This window comes from Vidua chalybeata, chromosome 7, assembly GCF_026979565.1.
Source record: "Vidua chalybeata isolate OUT-0048 chromosome 7, bVidCha1 merged haplotype, whole genome shotgun sequence".
NCBI classification, from domain to species: domain Eukaryota; kingdom Metazoa; phylum Chordata; class Aves; order Passeriformes; family Viduidae; genus Vidua; species Vidua chalybeata.
The window spans coordinates 20,134,602-20,149,811 of NC_071536.1; the positions used below are offsets into that span (position 1 = coordinate 20,134,602).

The 15,210-nt window shown below is 36.9% G+C and overlaps 1 protein-coding gene across 6 annotated transcripts in view; it reads left to right on the plus strand.

Annotated features, from left to right (window-relative positions):
* Window positions 1-14,472, plus strand: part of STK39 (serine/threonine kinase 39) — an 81,673-nt gene extending 67,201 nt beyond the window's left edge. For all 6 annotated transcript variants that reach the window (XM_053947345.1, XM_053947342.1, XM_053947348.1 and 3 more), the window contains 2 exons: window positions 8,875-8,939; window positions 12,993-14,472. In XM_053947345.1, the coding sequence (XP_053803320.1) occupies window positions 8,875-8,939; window positions 12,993-13,067 (140 nt within the window). In that variant the 3' untranslated portion in view covers window positions 13,068-14,472. The remainder of the gene's footprint in view (window positions 1-8,874; window positions 8,940-12,992) is intronic.
* Window positions 14,473-15,210: the final 738 nt, after the last annotated feature.

Below are 15,210 nucleotides of genomic sequence, written 5' to 3' on the forward strand. Positions count from 1 at the left end.
AATATGTGATATAAGAAATTCTCCGAGTGTGCAAATTATTCTTCACACATACAGATGTGTGTTCATGTGTCATAGTGAATGTACCTGTCTTACAGCCATGATAAAGTAACTAATATTTTTTAGTTATTTGAAAGAAAAAAAAGGTAGAATTGTCAACTGCCTTCAAAGAAAGTTCCTTTTTTCAACCTGCAGTCCACCAGTTCCTACTTAAGTGCAAATGAGGAATAAATCCTTGTGGTTATTAGTGGGATTAGTTTGAGTTTTGTCTGATACAGTAAGTGATAAACTCTGCCCCTCACAGATCTGAATCAAAGTTTCAAGGACTTTCCTTTCTAGTTAAGAAGAAAACAAAACAAAAAAAACCCAATTGTGAATTTGAATCAGAAATTGCAAAAGCATCAATGTATGTAATGTTCCTGTTTTCAATACTAATTTACTTGCTGTTCTTTATTTCCTTGGCATTCACTTCTCTACAGGGGCTAGTATGTCAAAATAAGGATTTATTGAGGTTCTTCAAACTAGATGTATTCTACTTCAGAACCTAACTCAAGCACATCAGGGATTCTTTTCTAAATATATTCTTCTTGTTTCAAGTTTCAGATACAAGGTATTGAAGTAGCCTGGCTGCTCTTTCATCTTCTTAATAGTTTTGTCAGAACATTATCTATAATTCATAGCTGAACTTGGGACAGGAGGACTTGTGAAGACCTGATAGGAAAAGGAGATTGCAAAGTAATAATATGCATAGGAGAATATGACCTGCCTTATTTCCGCATAGACCTATATTTCAGATCTAATCCAGTGTGATGAAGATACTTGTTAAAGCTGTCTTCACTATCTTGATGATTATCAAACTGTTGTCCAAACCTGTGTCTGAAAACTAGCACTTGATTTCTACATTCAGTCACAGGGAAATGATTTTTTTCAACTTAGTACTTTTATTCTTTTGTATAGAGAATTTAAGAGAACAATTTACTGTAGTATCTCAGGCTTGTTAAAAAACCCCACTAGCAGTGCTGGGCAGCAGATCTAAATTTTTATTATAAATGTTCATTTGAGAATAGACTGAGGTTTAAAATGCTCAGGATCCTGAAAATGAAGGGGAAGTGATGAAATATGTATATACTCATCCCTCACCTTCCTAAGTAATCTACTCTATTAGGCACATGAAGAATCAAAGTCTAAAATACATAAGTATTTAATTATCCAAATATATTCAATTTATCCTTTTATACAGGAAAGTAGAATACCCTTTTACTTTGTTTACTTAGTTTGTTTTAAACATGCAGTGGTTACCCTAAGCATTTTTCACATCCTCTGGGGGAAGAAAAATCAATTTGAAATATCAACCTCATTTTTTTTATAAGTTTTTGGGAAAAGGTACAATTTTCCAATTGTACAATTAATACTTAAGTCAGTTTCTATTTGGATACAGTACTCTTGTTTCATTTTTTTCTTTTTTTTTTCAGTTTGAGCAAGGGTAAATATTTAAAGTCTTTATTTGTGGGTAGAAGTCAATCAGGAATATACTCCCCTGATGTCTCTATGTCTCTGCCATTCCTTTGAATAGCCTAGGGTAATTGGTTAGTTGTTAAAGCTTTGGTCCCAACCAAGTCTCTCTTTTTTTTTTTTTTTTTTTTTTTTTTTTTTTTTTTTTTTTTTTTTTTTTTTTTTTTTTTTTAACTAGATAGCCTGGTGCCAAATGCTGGTTAATGTCCTTAATGCCTAAACCTAGCATGTCTGTATAGAATAAGGAATTTATACAGTATTGGGGCTCAGAACTCATATGAACCACAGAGCTCAAGTGGTGTTAATAATTGCTTTAAACTGTGGAAAGTGCAGGTGGAAATTGTTCACTAGGATCCTTGTTCACTGGGATGCTGTAGGAGACCATTTCCAGTCTTGGTGTTCCTTTCAAAGCAGAACTGCTTTGGCCTTCTGTTGTCCTGTACCTGCCCTCTTTAATCTGTGTTTTCTGATAGTCAGGCTGCAAATCGAGCTGTAGGAGATTATCATAGTATCAAAAGTTGAAATGGGCATAATTTCCACTGTCTTTTATCTATATCTACTGATTCAGCAACACACTTTGAGAATTCAGACAAATTTATGAGCCTTAATCTCCCTTTGATAAATTCCTAATGACAGCCTCTTCATAAATAATACATTTTTAAATGCTTTTAATGCTTCTGCCATATCAGTGTCCAATAGCTTCCTCAGAAGAGAAGCCAGGTTTGCTGTTGATCTTTCTGTTTTCTTTTATTTCTTACTTACAAGAATCATGTCTAGGTCCTTGCAGTCCTCTGGCAATAAACACTTGCTGGTTAGCTGCCACAGATCTTCAAATGGTTTAACATTTCCCTTGCTACTGAGCAACATAAACTGAAGGGATTTTTTCACAGCATCCTGAATGGTTGAATTAATGGAATCACATTACACTTAAGTGACCTTTTTGATCTCTCTTTGAAGAGACCTTTAATCTTTCAAGGCAGACGGTGAGCTGTTAGATAATAAGACAGAGATCCGGAGGAATTGTTGCCAAAGCTCTAAACAAAAAGCTCTAAACACTGATTTTTTTTCATTGTTTGCATAATATACTATAATACAGTACAATCTAGATTTTAAAACTTAGTTTTGATTTCGTTCTGAACTTGCAAATGCATGAAAATCACTGTGTAGTATGAAATATAAATGAATGCATAGATTGCAATGAACCTCTTGCAGTATGTGAAATGGCCTCAAGAGTATGCATAATAAATTCAGCCCTTTGGAGGAAAACCCTACCAGTAGCTGAATTTTTAGGAGTGATAATTTCACTTAAAAGTATTCCCTGCTACTCAGGCACCCTGTGTCCTAAGACCTATACAGGAGAATACAGCATTAATCCTCAAACCAGCAGACTCCCAAGGCAGTTAATTATGGTGAGCCCCATGTATCAGATGAAAATGGTAAAATAACTGCCTACTGTTGGGGAAGAGGTAATATTTGAAACAATCAGCAGGAAAGCCAATAAATCTGTGGAGGTTTGAACTTGTCTTCTCTAACAGCCGTACTGTTGATGAAGTAGGGAGCAGATGAAGGTAGCTATTTTTTATAGACCGAGTTTTAGACTACATAAAAAATATTTCACTTCTAACTTATTAAAAATATTTTTCATTTTCTCCAAGGTTATAATTTTTCTCTTTTTTTGGTGACAGTAATTTTGTGCCTGAATAATACTTCCCTTTCCTCATATCTGAATTTCAGGATTACAATATGCACCAGCTTTGCAAACTGTTGAACCTAAGCATAAGTTCATGAGCTATTTCCGAGGTTACCCATCCATTCTTTGCAAAATGGAAAAGCAGATGAATCATTATTCTTTTGAGAGCACCCCAGAAATATCATCTCAAGCTTTAGATTCTGCTTGTGTCTGTGTTTATGCCAGATGGCTCTGGCTTAGTTGGCTGGGTGGGCATTGTACTGGAAATAGTTTAACTGTACTTCATATAGCTTTATTTACTGTCTCATTAATTTTAACTTTTCCAGAAGTTTTCCCTCTTCAGAAGCCATTAGGGTTAAGTTTCATGCCGTGTTAAGAATTTTAAGTAACCAGAGAGAGAGATTTGTCACATCACAGGAGAAAAACAGCTATTTGAGACTGCCCAAAGTTTGTTTATTATCTTGTATTTGTAAGATCTTGAAGGTGGCCTTTTTTTGTTCTGTTACCTCATATCCTTAACTCATTTAAAAACTGTAATTTATATGGTTGGCCAAAATTGTAATATAGCAAAGAGTAAGTAATTTGTATTATATACAGGCCAAACCTCTAGTTATATGGGAATTTTTTATTTATTCCATCTGCAATTAACGCCCTATGTTCTGTATATTTATATGCTGGGTTTGACCTTTTCTCCTACTGCATGTTCTGCAAGTGCAGACACTTATTTTGTCAGAGTAGCACAACCATTTGTCACTGAGCAAAACCTGCAAAAGAACCTGGAATGATTTGTGGTGTGTAGGTTGATTACATGTCCTTCAGAAGGCTTCTGAAGAAAGTGAACAGCACCTCATTTATTGTTGTAAACAACAAAAAGCCTCTTGTCCCAACTGTTGCTAATGTCTAAAGAGAGCTTTTGCTCCAAGACATGATTTGAAGTATACTCTATTTACCTGAGGTTACTGCTGGCAAAGGTTTTTCCATCACCACTACATTTTTTCTTGTTAATGTTTCTTCTTCTGACTTTTATAGGTGCATGGCCATAACATATTGAGAAACACTCTGCAAAGTAAAGCTGAGTATAGAATATCCAGGTCTTGCAGAAGCAGTGAATTCCCAACAGGGGTTTAATTATCAATTAGTGCTGCTTGCAGGTGCTAATCTATGAATTTCACAAGTACAACATCCAAGGCATGACTTCAGATTATTTAAAAGAAAAATGTCTTTGTCAATAGGAACTGCAGTATACTTAACTTAGAGATAAGGTGTAAAGAGACATATATTTTACAATGCTCTTCATTTTTCCAAATAATCTAAGTGGATTCTTGCCTCTCTAGAAAGTCCTAGTATGAAACTCCTTTTCACTTTAGGGAGAGTGTTACTGTCTTAAATTGACTTTGCTCACCAACTTGCAACACAAGAATTGTTGGGACTGTGGGGCTGGGAAAGGTTGTGAGAATGGGGTGGTTATTTTCCTCACTATGGTTTGCAGATGTGATTGGGTTCATTTAGAAACTTTAGTCTCATTTGTCATATTTAAGCCATATTAGAACTTTGCATGTGAACTGTACTAGGAGGGGTTAGTGAGTCTTGGCCTAGTAAATAATTTTCCTGAATGACAAGAGCCTAAATCCAGTAGCTAGAGGAGATTTTCATCAATAAAGCCTCATAGTTCCACTTAAAAATAATTGGGTTTTTTTACTTGCCTGAAGTGACAAGTAATTCTGTGTAGGGCTGAACAGTAACAGCAACTGCTTGTAAGTGAAAGCATTCTTTACTGGCATTAATTTTTTTGGTGTCTTTGGGGGATATTTGCATACCTAGTGGTCCAAACTGTGTAGGTTTAGTAATAGTCCTAAATTTTTAGAAATATATTTACAGGAGTGGTAAGTCAGTTATATTTGCTGCAAGTGATATCTTTAATTGCATTTAAAGTAGGATGAGTATTCAACTGTAGAGTATGTTGTTGTATTTATAATTCTGAGGATGTCTTCACTGTATGGGATCCCCAGACCTTCTGGAGAAATAACTGGAAGGGACTGCAGGCATTCAGGAAGGACTTTCACCTGCTTGGATGGCTTCTACTGCCTGTGCTGCAGGCTCTGTTTCTAGTGGAATTTACCTAAATTAGGGATGCCATGGGTGCCTGCAGTTTATGGGTTATGTCTGTCTTAGGTGACTTCATCAGGCTCCAAAGGATTTCAGTTACTACTTGAACCCAGATCTTAAACATTTTAGGTGCAGAGGGACACATCCAAAGCTATGTACTTACTGAGGTCCTAGAAGGTTTGGCTTGCATTAATGTGAAAAGGGTAATGATTGTCTCATCCCTAAAGGTAATGAACCATACTTTAGAGTTTCCTGAAATACTGATTTTAGGTATCCAAATTCAGACAGTTGCTTCTAATTTTTGCCTTTGTGGTCTAAATAAGGGCAAGACCTTTCAAAACAAAAACAAGGAGTTAGAAAAATGAAAAAGATGCCAGCAGGATGGTATGGTTTTGCTAGATAAGTATGTGCAAATACTTGGCTCTTAGTTGATGATAATTACATACGCTTTGAGATATTGCAGAAAGTGTAGGCTTTTGGGAGGATTTGCATTCATGGTGGCTTGATTGACTGTGATTAATGACATTATTTTGGCTAAATGATTTCCATTGCCTTTCTGTAAAGGCCAGAAAATGTAAAACACAGTACCAAAGTCTGAGGTGAAATGCTAGTTGTACTTGAAAATGCTGGATATGTACGATTAAAATTGAAAAGATCTCTCTGTAGGAAAAGATCTCACTGCAGATATGACTATTCTTAACGTAAACTTGTATTCTAATATTATGGACTCTTTATAGGTTTGCTTTCTCAATTTCAAGCATAGCCTGAAAATATCTGACATTTTGCCCTTAAATCCTCCTAATCTTCTATTTGATTACACTTCGCACTCTAGCTATGGTCCATCAGAAAAACAGAAATAAAGCATATGTAATATGTAAGAGTTTCTGACTTGAGTTCATATTAAAAGTAAAGACAAGTGAATAAATAAAATTGTGTTCCATAGCCTTTTACTGGGCACTGTTCTTGGCCTTCTTGAGGAATGATAGCCATCTAAAATACCACTCAATTCTGGTACAGTGTTTAAGTAACAACTACAACAATGCAATTAACATTAACTATTTACTTATATTAAAAATCCAATTTTGCTATTTTTACTTGGAAATTTTTAATCTCTTCCCTGGTAAAGAATCAATCAGGAGCAGGGTTAGGGTTTTTAAAGACTCAATACTACCTGTGACATCCCTGATGCCCCTTAGCCAAGTGTATGCTAGTTCATTAAAACCCTTGCTGATCGTGGGCTGCTCTTTGCAAATGCACTAATAATATCTTTGCCAGTAACTGCCTAAGGGCAGCTGGAAGGTTTGCTCCTGGAGGGAATAGCCCAGCAGCACGCTGACTTGCCTTAGTTGTTCCACAGCAGGTCGACATTAAATGAGAGGCTGCCCTTCCTAAAGATATGCATGCACTTGAAGCTTGTATATTTGTAACATTTTATTTAGGTGAAGTTAGAAATCTTTGGATTTAGGACCCAATGCCTATCTGGTTTTGTAGCAGTGTCTTCATTTCAGTGCAGCCAGTCAGCTGGAGTTGGTGGTTGTTTTTTTCTTGGTTTTTTTTTTGGTTTTTTTTTTGTTTTGTTTGTTTGTTTTTTTTCTTGTTTGTTTGTTTGTTTGTTTTTTAAGATATGGTTTACAGAGATTTGTATAAACCAGAGCTGCTCTTGAATGCATGATTGTATTTAATAAATTTTAAAAACTAAAAAATGGAAGCTATTCTATCCTGGCTCCAGGACATACGAGGCTGAATGTTCCTAAGGTTCTAAATATTAATTGTAATGAAAAGCATTATATGTATTTGCATGTATTTTATCAGGTAGGAGGTATTGCAATAAAACTGACTTAAAGATTGTGGAAGTAAATTGTGTGACTAAAATAAAAAACTGTTTGTAACTGGTAGAATAAAAATTTTTATTAATAATGAGGCTTTAAAAATGGAAAGACTTCCTCTTGCAGTGCCTGTAGTTGAGTTCATTTAACTGTGTAGGTTCTTTTCTTTACAAAACGTGTTCTCTACAAAATGTACCTCATGCTTGCTTTTAAGTCCTATTTTTAGTTTCAAACACTTTCATGTCCAGTTAAATTTATTACAAGTATATAAACAATCCTTGATGCCATTTTAATTGTATAAAGAAAATGAGACCCACAGAAAATTGATTTGCATTTAACAGTGGCAGCAGATTGGCCTAATTGTTTACTTCTCTAAATTCCCTTGCTAGATACTGTGCTTCCCCTGTGAGGTGAATTTCTGTTATTACACAGTGGATCATGCATGATCAGGCACAGTGGGAATGAAAATGTTGTCATCACAATGTTAGAAGAGGGAGGAAGCAGAAACCTAAGTTTGTAGCAGTAGGACACAGAATGTGCAAATGTTTGGTGTGTATCTTCCACCATATGAATGATGTAGAGAGAGTTACTTGTGGGCAGCATGGACTTCCTTGCCTCTTTGCTTTATGGTACTCACCTAGTCAGTGCACTAAGAAATGTCTGTCTATCTGTTAATTTCCTTTTTATAATCTTGTTTAAACAGCTCTGCCAGGTGTGAAATATTTATCTCATGCTCATATCCTGTTGATTACATCTTGTGCTCATATATCAGTCTCGAACAAAGGCCCTTAATGATTTGGTCTGATTTGTTTCAGGATCTGTGACTGTGCAAAGTTGGGGAGCCAGTTTAGTAAACATACAAAGCTGAATGCAGACATTGGGGTTTTTTGGTCAAGATTAATGGTAACGATATTGTTAAAACAGAACAATTAAAAATGTAACTTAGGTGTTTTGATAGAAACAGTGTTTATTAATTTCTTGCATTCTCCTCTGTTTTCAAAGCATAAATTGTTTCCTTCCTGCTATTTCTGTTATAGCATAGAGCTTCCTTTTCTGGACACTCAAGCTCTGTTCATCCAGTTAAAGTGTTTGTTGCTGTTACTTGACAAATCTTGATCATGTTTTCTTAGAGAGTAGTTTGAAGATCAGCTCTTTTTTTGTCACTCTCATATTTTAACTTTTTTTTGGGTTGTTTTTCTGCTAGTGAGCTGTAATATATCACCTAGAGTCTGTGTTAGTGCCAGGCCAAAAAAGGGAAAGAAGCACATGCAGAAAACCAGTTAGAGGGGACAGTGAGCTCAGAGTTCTGCTAGAAGCTGATCCTAATAGTAACCCTGGCTATAGCAGAAAGATGATCTAAATCATGCCAGCCATCAACTTATCCTTGGCTGTCTGATTCTTCGCTCTTCCTTGAACTTGCATTTGTGTGTTTGTTAACTGTTTATGGAATAGACTAAACTGAAAATCAGTAAGTTGGGTTTTTTCCTGTCATTTGATTTTCAGGCAGATTATGCCCCTGAATCAGTTCACATAGTCACGAAGTATCAGTGACTGTGAAAGAAAGGAAGTAGGATTTATGGCAGCCCAACTGCTCTCTGAAACAACAGCTAGAGGGATTAAATGATTCAAGTGGTAATTTACAGACACGTATATGTGTAGAATTAAGTAGAAGATTCAATAAAAGTCTTGATGTCAAGTTGAATGCAATTTTCTGTAAATAATATTTTTTGTCTTTTTTTACAGTTGCTGCTAATTTACAGAAGATAGTAGATGATCCAAAGGCTTTGAAAACCCTGACTTTTAAGTTGGTAAGTAAAAGCATCAATGGAAGAAATAAACAAATTATCACAATATTCACATAAGAATCTGGGTTCTATCTCAGTTACAGATACTTTGTTGAATAAATGTGTTGACAGATAAAGTGACTGAAATTTCCATGTATTAGAGAAAAAGCTTAAACCCTGTTTTGACAGGACAGTTCCATAACTGCATGGGGAAGGAGGTTCAGTCACATGAGTTCTGAGGCAGCCTGAGGTTTAGGTGAGAAGCTGCAGTAAGAAAACTCCTGGGAAGCATTGCAGAAACAAGTAAAGCAGAGAAAACTGTAATAGCTAGGTTAACACTCCTTCACCCCCACCCCCTTAGCACTACCCTGGCTGAAGTGTCCTCTGCTGATGGACATATTGTTCCAATCCCATTTTTTCAAACACCTGTCCCCATTTTTTTTGCATGCAGGTCACATTCTCCACTGCTTACTTCTCCGTAGTTCTTCTTTTCAACCTTCTTTCAGTTGACCATCCACACCTGCATTTTGGTCTTTCTCCTACTGTATTTTATTGTTGTCTCTCCTTCTCTACCTTCTTCTGTTTTCTGTATGTGTGTCATCAAACCCTGGGTCGAGGCTTGGGAGTCCTTTCTGTGCTGCATTTTGTACACTGGACCATGGGTCCTTAATTTTGGTCAATATTGATCGTAGCATGATAGATTTAATTTAATACTAATAAATTTAAATTGCAAAAACTTGAGCCAGAATTGATGTGCTGTGTTTGTTTTTATTTATTGTTAAAATTAAGTTGAAAAATGTATATACCTGAAGCTATTTAATTATTAGTTATGTAAATACCAGTTAGTTTTCAGCACCTTTTGCTGAGTGACTCAGTCACACGAGAGACTAGACTGAATGTCTGTTAGATAAGCAGGTCTCCAGAATCACAGCTTTGTTTATAAAAGCAGCTGTTATAGAGAGCCATTTTTAGACCTAATTGACGATGATGTATTAATTCAAGACTCTTCTTCCCATGTCATTCTTTATACAGATCTGAGGAGTTTTAGCTGACTCATTTGAACTAATTTTTCCTTTACAGTTCAGTGAAATCCCCTGAACTTCCACATTCCTTGTGAGAAGGGGTTGGGGCAGGGAAATAAAGACATGTAACTCAAATTAATTTCTTTCTCTGGCCTTTTCTATAAATATAGCTTAAAAGCTACTGCTTTTCTTTTTGCAGCTGATCTGTGCTCTTACTGTCTAAACATCTGACTTGGCTTTATTGTGTAGTAAGTGGCATCTCACCAAGAGCATTTAGATAACACATACTCCACAGGCTCTGAGAAGTCTGGGTTTCTCATTCACACACTTAAAATAGAGGCTTGTGATTCCAAAATGTAATATCCCATAGTATTCAGGTTATGCATGTTGAAAACACATCCACTTGAAAATTTAGGTTGGGATATTTTTTCTTCTATTTTTCGGTGATTCAGTTATATTTATTGCTGAGTTTAGTCAATGTCATATAGCATTTCAGATTCCAGTGAATGAATGCTGCTATCATCCTGCTCCTTACCATACTCAGAATTAGCAGACAATCCAAAATCAATGTCTTTGTCCTTGCTGTAGGTAAGTTCCATTGGATAGGTAGGAATTCTGGAGATTAATTTTTAACCTTAGTTTCTTCCTCATACTTCTGACCTAGGTTTCCTGCACTGGTTCCTATTTTCACAGCGAAAGACCATAAAAAGAAGTATCCTAATTTATTTTTCTCCTTGGATTAATTTAATATATGTTCTGCTTCTGCCTATTTCTGTATTGTATAGTTAAGTTGCTAAATGAATTGTTGCCTATGAGAACTCTCATCTTTGTATGCACTACTGGGCCTTTGTTACCTCATAGCAAGATCTCACTGAATTTGAACACTTGTATACAATTTGATTAAAACACATTTTGTTGGTAAATAATTAATGGAGATTAAATATGTAGCTGATTAAATGTAGCTAATCCTATATTCATTCAGAAAATTCAACTGAAAAATACTTCTTAGTCTGGGATTAGTTGCAAGTATTTCTGGACAAGGAGTCTGCTTAGTATCTCACTGCTTACAGGTAGTTGCTGGTATTTTGCTGGTAAATAATATTTCTATTCAAACAGCAAGCTGTCAATCTTTGGGGTGAAAAAGGAACAGTTTATGTCTTAACTATTTTTGTATTTAATTATTACTGAAGTAGTAAAGAAAATTTTTAAGGTGAGGTGCCTGGGTGGCAGGGGTTGGATTCCCTCTCTTCCATATTTTAAAAACAATGTATCTTTGCTCTTGCAATGATGTAATTCTGCAGAACATATATAGTATTAAATATCCCCTAGTTGTCTTGGCTAACACAGAATGAAAACTTTCCTATAGGATCCAGCTGTCCACACTTTGGGAGGGAGGCTGCTTTAATACACAAATAATCTTGGAAACACTCAAGGAAACACAAATCACTGCACAGCATAATTTGCATTTTGTGTAAGGACTTTGCTTATGAAAAAGGATGGAAAGAAACCCAGTAATGAAAGAGTGTGTTCAGTCTCTACCAAGTACTTTTATTTTGCAGTTTGTGTATAGTATTTGCATTTATGCTAAGCACAAAAAATAAGTTAATAGATTCCAGGTGCATTAAATAGACATAAGATAATATTTATTGCTAAGGAAGGCATTTAAAAATCTATATGCATCTAGATATGTAATTTAGCATGGCTGTGAGGAGATTGACAACTAGCTAGAATGTAGAACAATGTTAGTAGTATTAGCACTTTTTAGCATTAAATTTTAAGTGTAAAATTCAAACTCCATTTATTTGGTAAATTCCCAATCCAAGCACCATTCAGATATCTGAATAGTAACCAGGAGTAATGGTCTCAGACCTTTGAATTGCTGCTTCTGTGGAATAAGAGATGTGAAATGCTATCTGAAGAGAGAACTGTTCTCTGTGTCTGCTCAGAGTAAATTTGAAGGAGTAGCCTGATGTAATACTTCCACAAGTGTCAACACAGTTTTATTTCTGATCATGAAAATTCAATGGATTATGTCAGTGCACCTTCTATGCACAGTCTGAGAGCTCTTAACCTTATAGCACATGTTCACAAACCAGTTCTATTAAAGGGTTCATCTGCTACTAATGCAAAAAAGGATCAAAAGCATTTTTATAGGGGGGGACCAATTGTTCTGTTGGAGATATTTTGTGATATGCAAAAGAATCTGAAGGCATCTGTCATAAACAAGTAAGCATGGCACACTTTTAATCCAATTCTATTAATATTTTGACTTATCTACCATACAGATAAAAATATATAAACCTCTTTATTTAAAATGTCACTTTTATCCTGCAGAAGCATCTTTTGTGCTTAAAAATTGAAACATAAAAATACTTTGCCTCCAGCGTATTTTTTCTAAAACAGACCTAAAATAATTGTTTAGTCCTGAGCACAGTGGTTTTATATTCTTACTGTTACATATGAAAAATGAACTGATCACTTGTGTCAATTTGTTTTGTGACGGGCTTTACTGAGGAATCTAAACTGTACAATTTTAAGTACTAGATTGTACTGTCAGGAGGGAGCTGTCCCGTTGCAAATATTAGTATTTACTCTTTTACTTTTACTGAAGACTGTTTCAGTTTCCTGATTAAAAATTCAGCTGGTTGTGAACTAACTTGCTGGTTGGACTAATGAGACATTTGCTGTGTACAGCACAGTGGTAAAAAGTGGATTCTATACGTGTATATTAGATGCTCTTCATGAGTGAAAATGGTTTACTCCCATGAAAAAGCAAATTTGGGTCCAGTCTGGAAAGTTTGGTTTAAAGGTTTTGGGTATTTCAGTGTCCATTTTCCAGCATTTTTTTTTCCATAATTCTTAATATTGACTGCAAGAGTTTGCTAAAATTAAGGATGCAATTGGTTGATGCTGACTGAGGCCACATGAAGCAGTCTGAAAGCTTTCCTTCAATCAAGCTGTTTGCTGACTGGGTGATGTGGGGAAACTTCATATTCTGGCTGTCAAATGCTCCTTTGTAGCATGATATACTAAACATTTCTGTTTGTACTTGCAGGCCTCTGGCTGTGATGGCACTGAGATTCCTGATGAAGTGAAACTGATTGGTTTTGCTCAGTTAAGTGTCAGCTGATGTCTGTCCCTTGACCCCAAGCCGAATTGTGAGATTGCGAAAAAGCCAGCTTAGATGCAAAGGAAAATTAATGCACCACACACTGAGTTCTGCTTCATTATCTAGCAATTCACAAAGTCAGAACAAGCAAAGCCCACAGCTACACCGCTGCTGTTAACGTTCAAAATGCTCCTAAATGTCTCTTAGCAGTTGATTTGGATTCTCCCAAAGTGAAAAGCCTGTGGAAATGCTCTCAGGTGGCTGTACTTATTGGTTACAAAAGGAACTTTCTATCAAGCTTACTTCTTTCATAGACTTTGAGTGATACTATTTTACCTGTACTTGTGGTTGATAATACTGCCTTTGTTCTGTTACATTTAGAAATTAACATACATATAAAAGTTTAGAAATTTTAGCCAAACTTGAATTCTAGTTTAAAAAATGACTGTGAATTTTATTTTTCATATATTTATGCATTACACCTACTAGTAATAAGAAAATTATTTGACTTGATTATGTGCTATTTGCAGTTAATCTCCCACTATTTAAAAGAGTCTTTGAAGTATTTGGTAACTTCTAGGGGTTTTTTGAAATAATTTGATCTGGCATTAGCAAGATTTTGTTGGTTGTGTGTCAAAAAACAGTCCACAAACTGATCCTCAAGGGAGTGGGAGGTGCCTTGCAGATATTAATGTTTTAAGAATGTGCCTGAGGCTGCTTATATAAATAATCTCAATTTTCTAGAAGTACCATACATATGGTACAATAAATATAAATATTGTTATCTGAGCAAGGAGGGGATATACAGTAGCAAAGGTGTTAGAGTGTTTTGACTATGCTTTACTGGGGAGTCCATGAGCTAGAGCTACTGTGAACTGTTGTTAAGGTAGAACGCTTACTGTGTCCATCTCTGATCTGACTTACCTGTAATGATAGAAACCAGTTTCATACTAGTGAATAAAAACCTGAAGAATGGAACTGAAGCTTTATTTGAAGTTCTGCTAAATGCCAAGGTGGAGTGAAAATAATAGGGCTTTGTGCAATGATCAAGGAAAACTCTGTTACAAAGAAAACACTTCGACCCAAGTAGTCCTCTGCTTAACCTGTGACATAGATGTTATGGAGCTAGGGAACCTTAGAAAGACTTCCACATTTGGAGATGTGTTTCTCAGAGGTTACACTTCAAACTACTTCCTAGTTAATCCTAGATAAGTGGCAGCTCTTTAATGTACTGAAAATGGCAAATATATATTGTTAAGAGAAGTTATTTATAACGCCTTGTCATAATCGTTGAGGTGTTCTAGAACTATTTGCATATGACTCGATGTAATCCCATCCCATCCTACTGTTTACATGATGATTACTCCAAGATGACTGCAAAGATTAAAAAAATAAAATTAAAATAAAGATATATTGCACAAACTGATTTGTATTTTGAATTTCCATGCTCTGAGTGGATTAGAGAGTTGTTATCACAAAAGGCTGCTGCTCTTACTTAGTTTGGGTGCAGCAGCTGGGGAGGAGGAGGTGGACGAGAGGAAATCCTGCTTATGCCCTCGGGGTAGAGGGTTGCTTTGGCTCCTTGCTCTCCAGGGCTTTGCCGAAGCCATTCCTAAGGCTCCCAAGGGCTTACTTAAAGAAATCAATGGTTTTCTCGGGACGGGCCCCCGTGTGCTGCTGGCTTGTGTGGGCGGAGAGCGGCAGGGCCCGGGGTGGGGTCGGCGGCCCAGGTGGGGCGCCCTGCGGCCGGTCAGGCCTCTTGGGGCTGTTGGTGTCCGCAGAGCTCCTGGTGGCCGAGCCCCGGCGCTGGGCTGGCTCTTGGCAGCCGTGCGGCTGGCGGGCAGCGGGGTAAGTGAGCCTTTCCCCCGGGGCCTGGGCACTGTGCTCTGGGCCCTGTGCTGGCCGTGCCGGGCGGCCGCCGGGGCTGGCCCGGCCCGGCCCGGCCCGGCCCGGCTGTGCGGGCCCAGGGCGCGGCGCGTCCGTCTGCGGGGCAGGCGGGGTTCGCAACTGGGCGTTCACCTTTGTGCCTTTGCAGTGTGATTCTATAAAAAAGGTACCTGAAACGTGCACATAACAGTGACCCAGGTGATAACTTGCAGCACTGCGATGGGGAGGGGTTAATTCTGAGCGTCGCTATGGGATTATTTTAATGTACGTTTCTCTA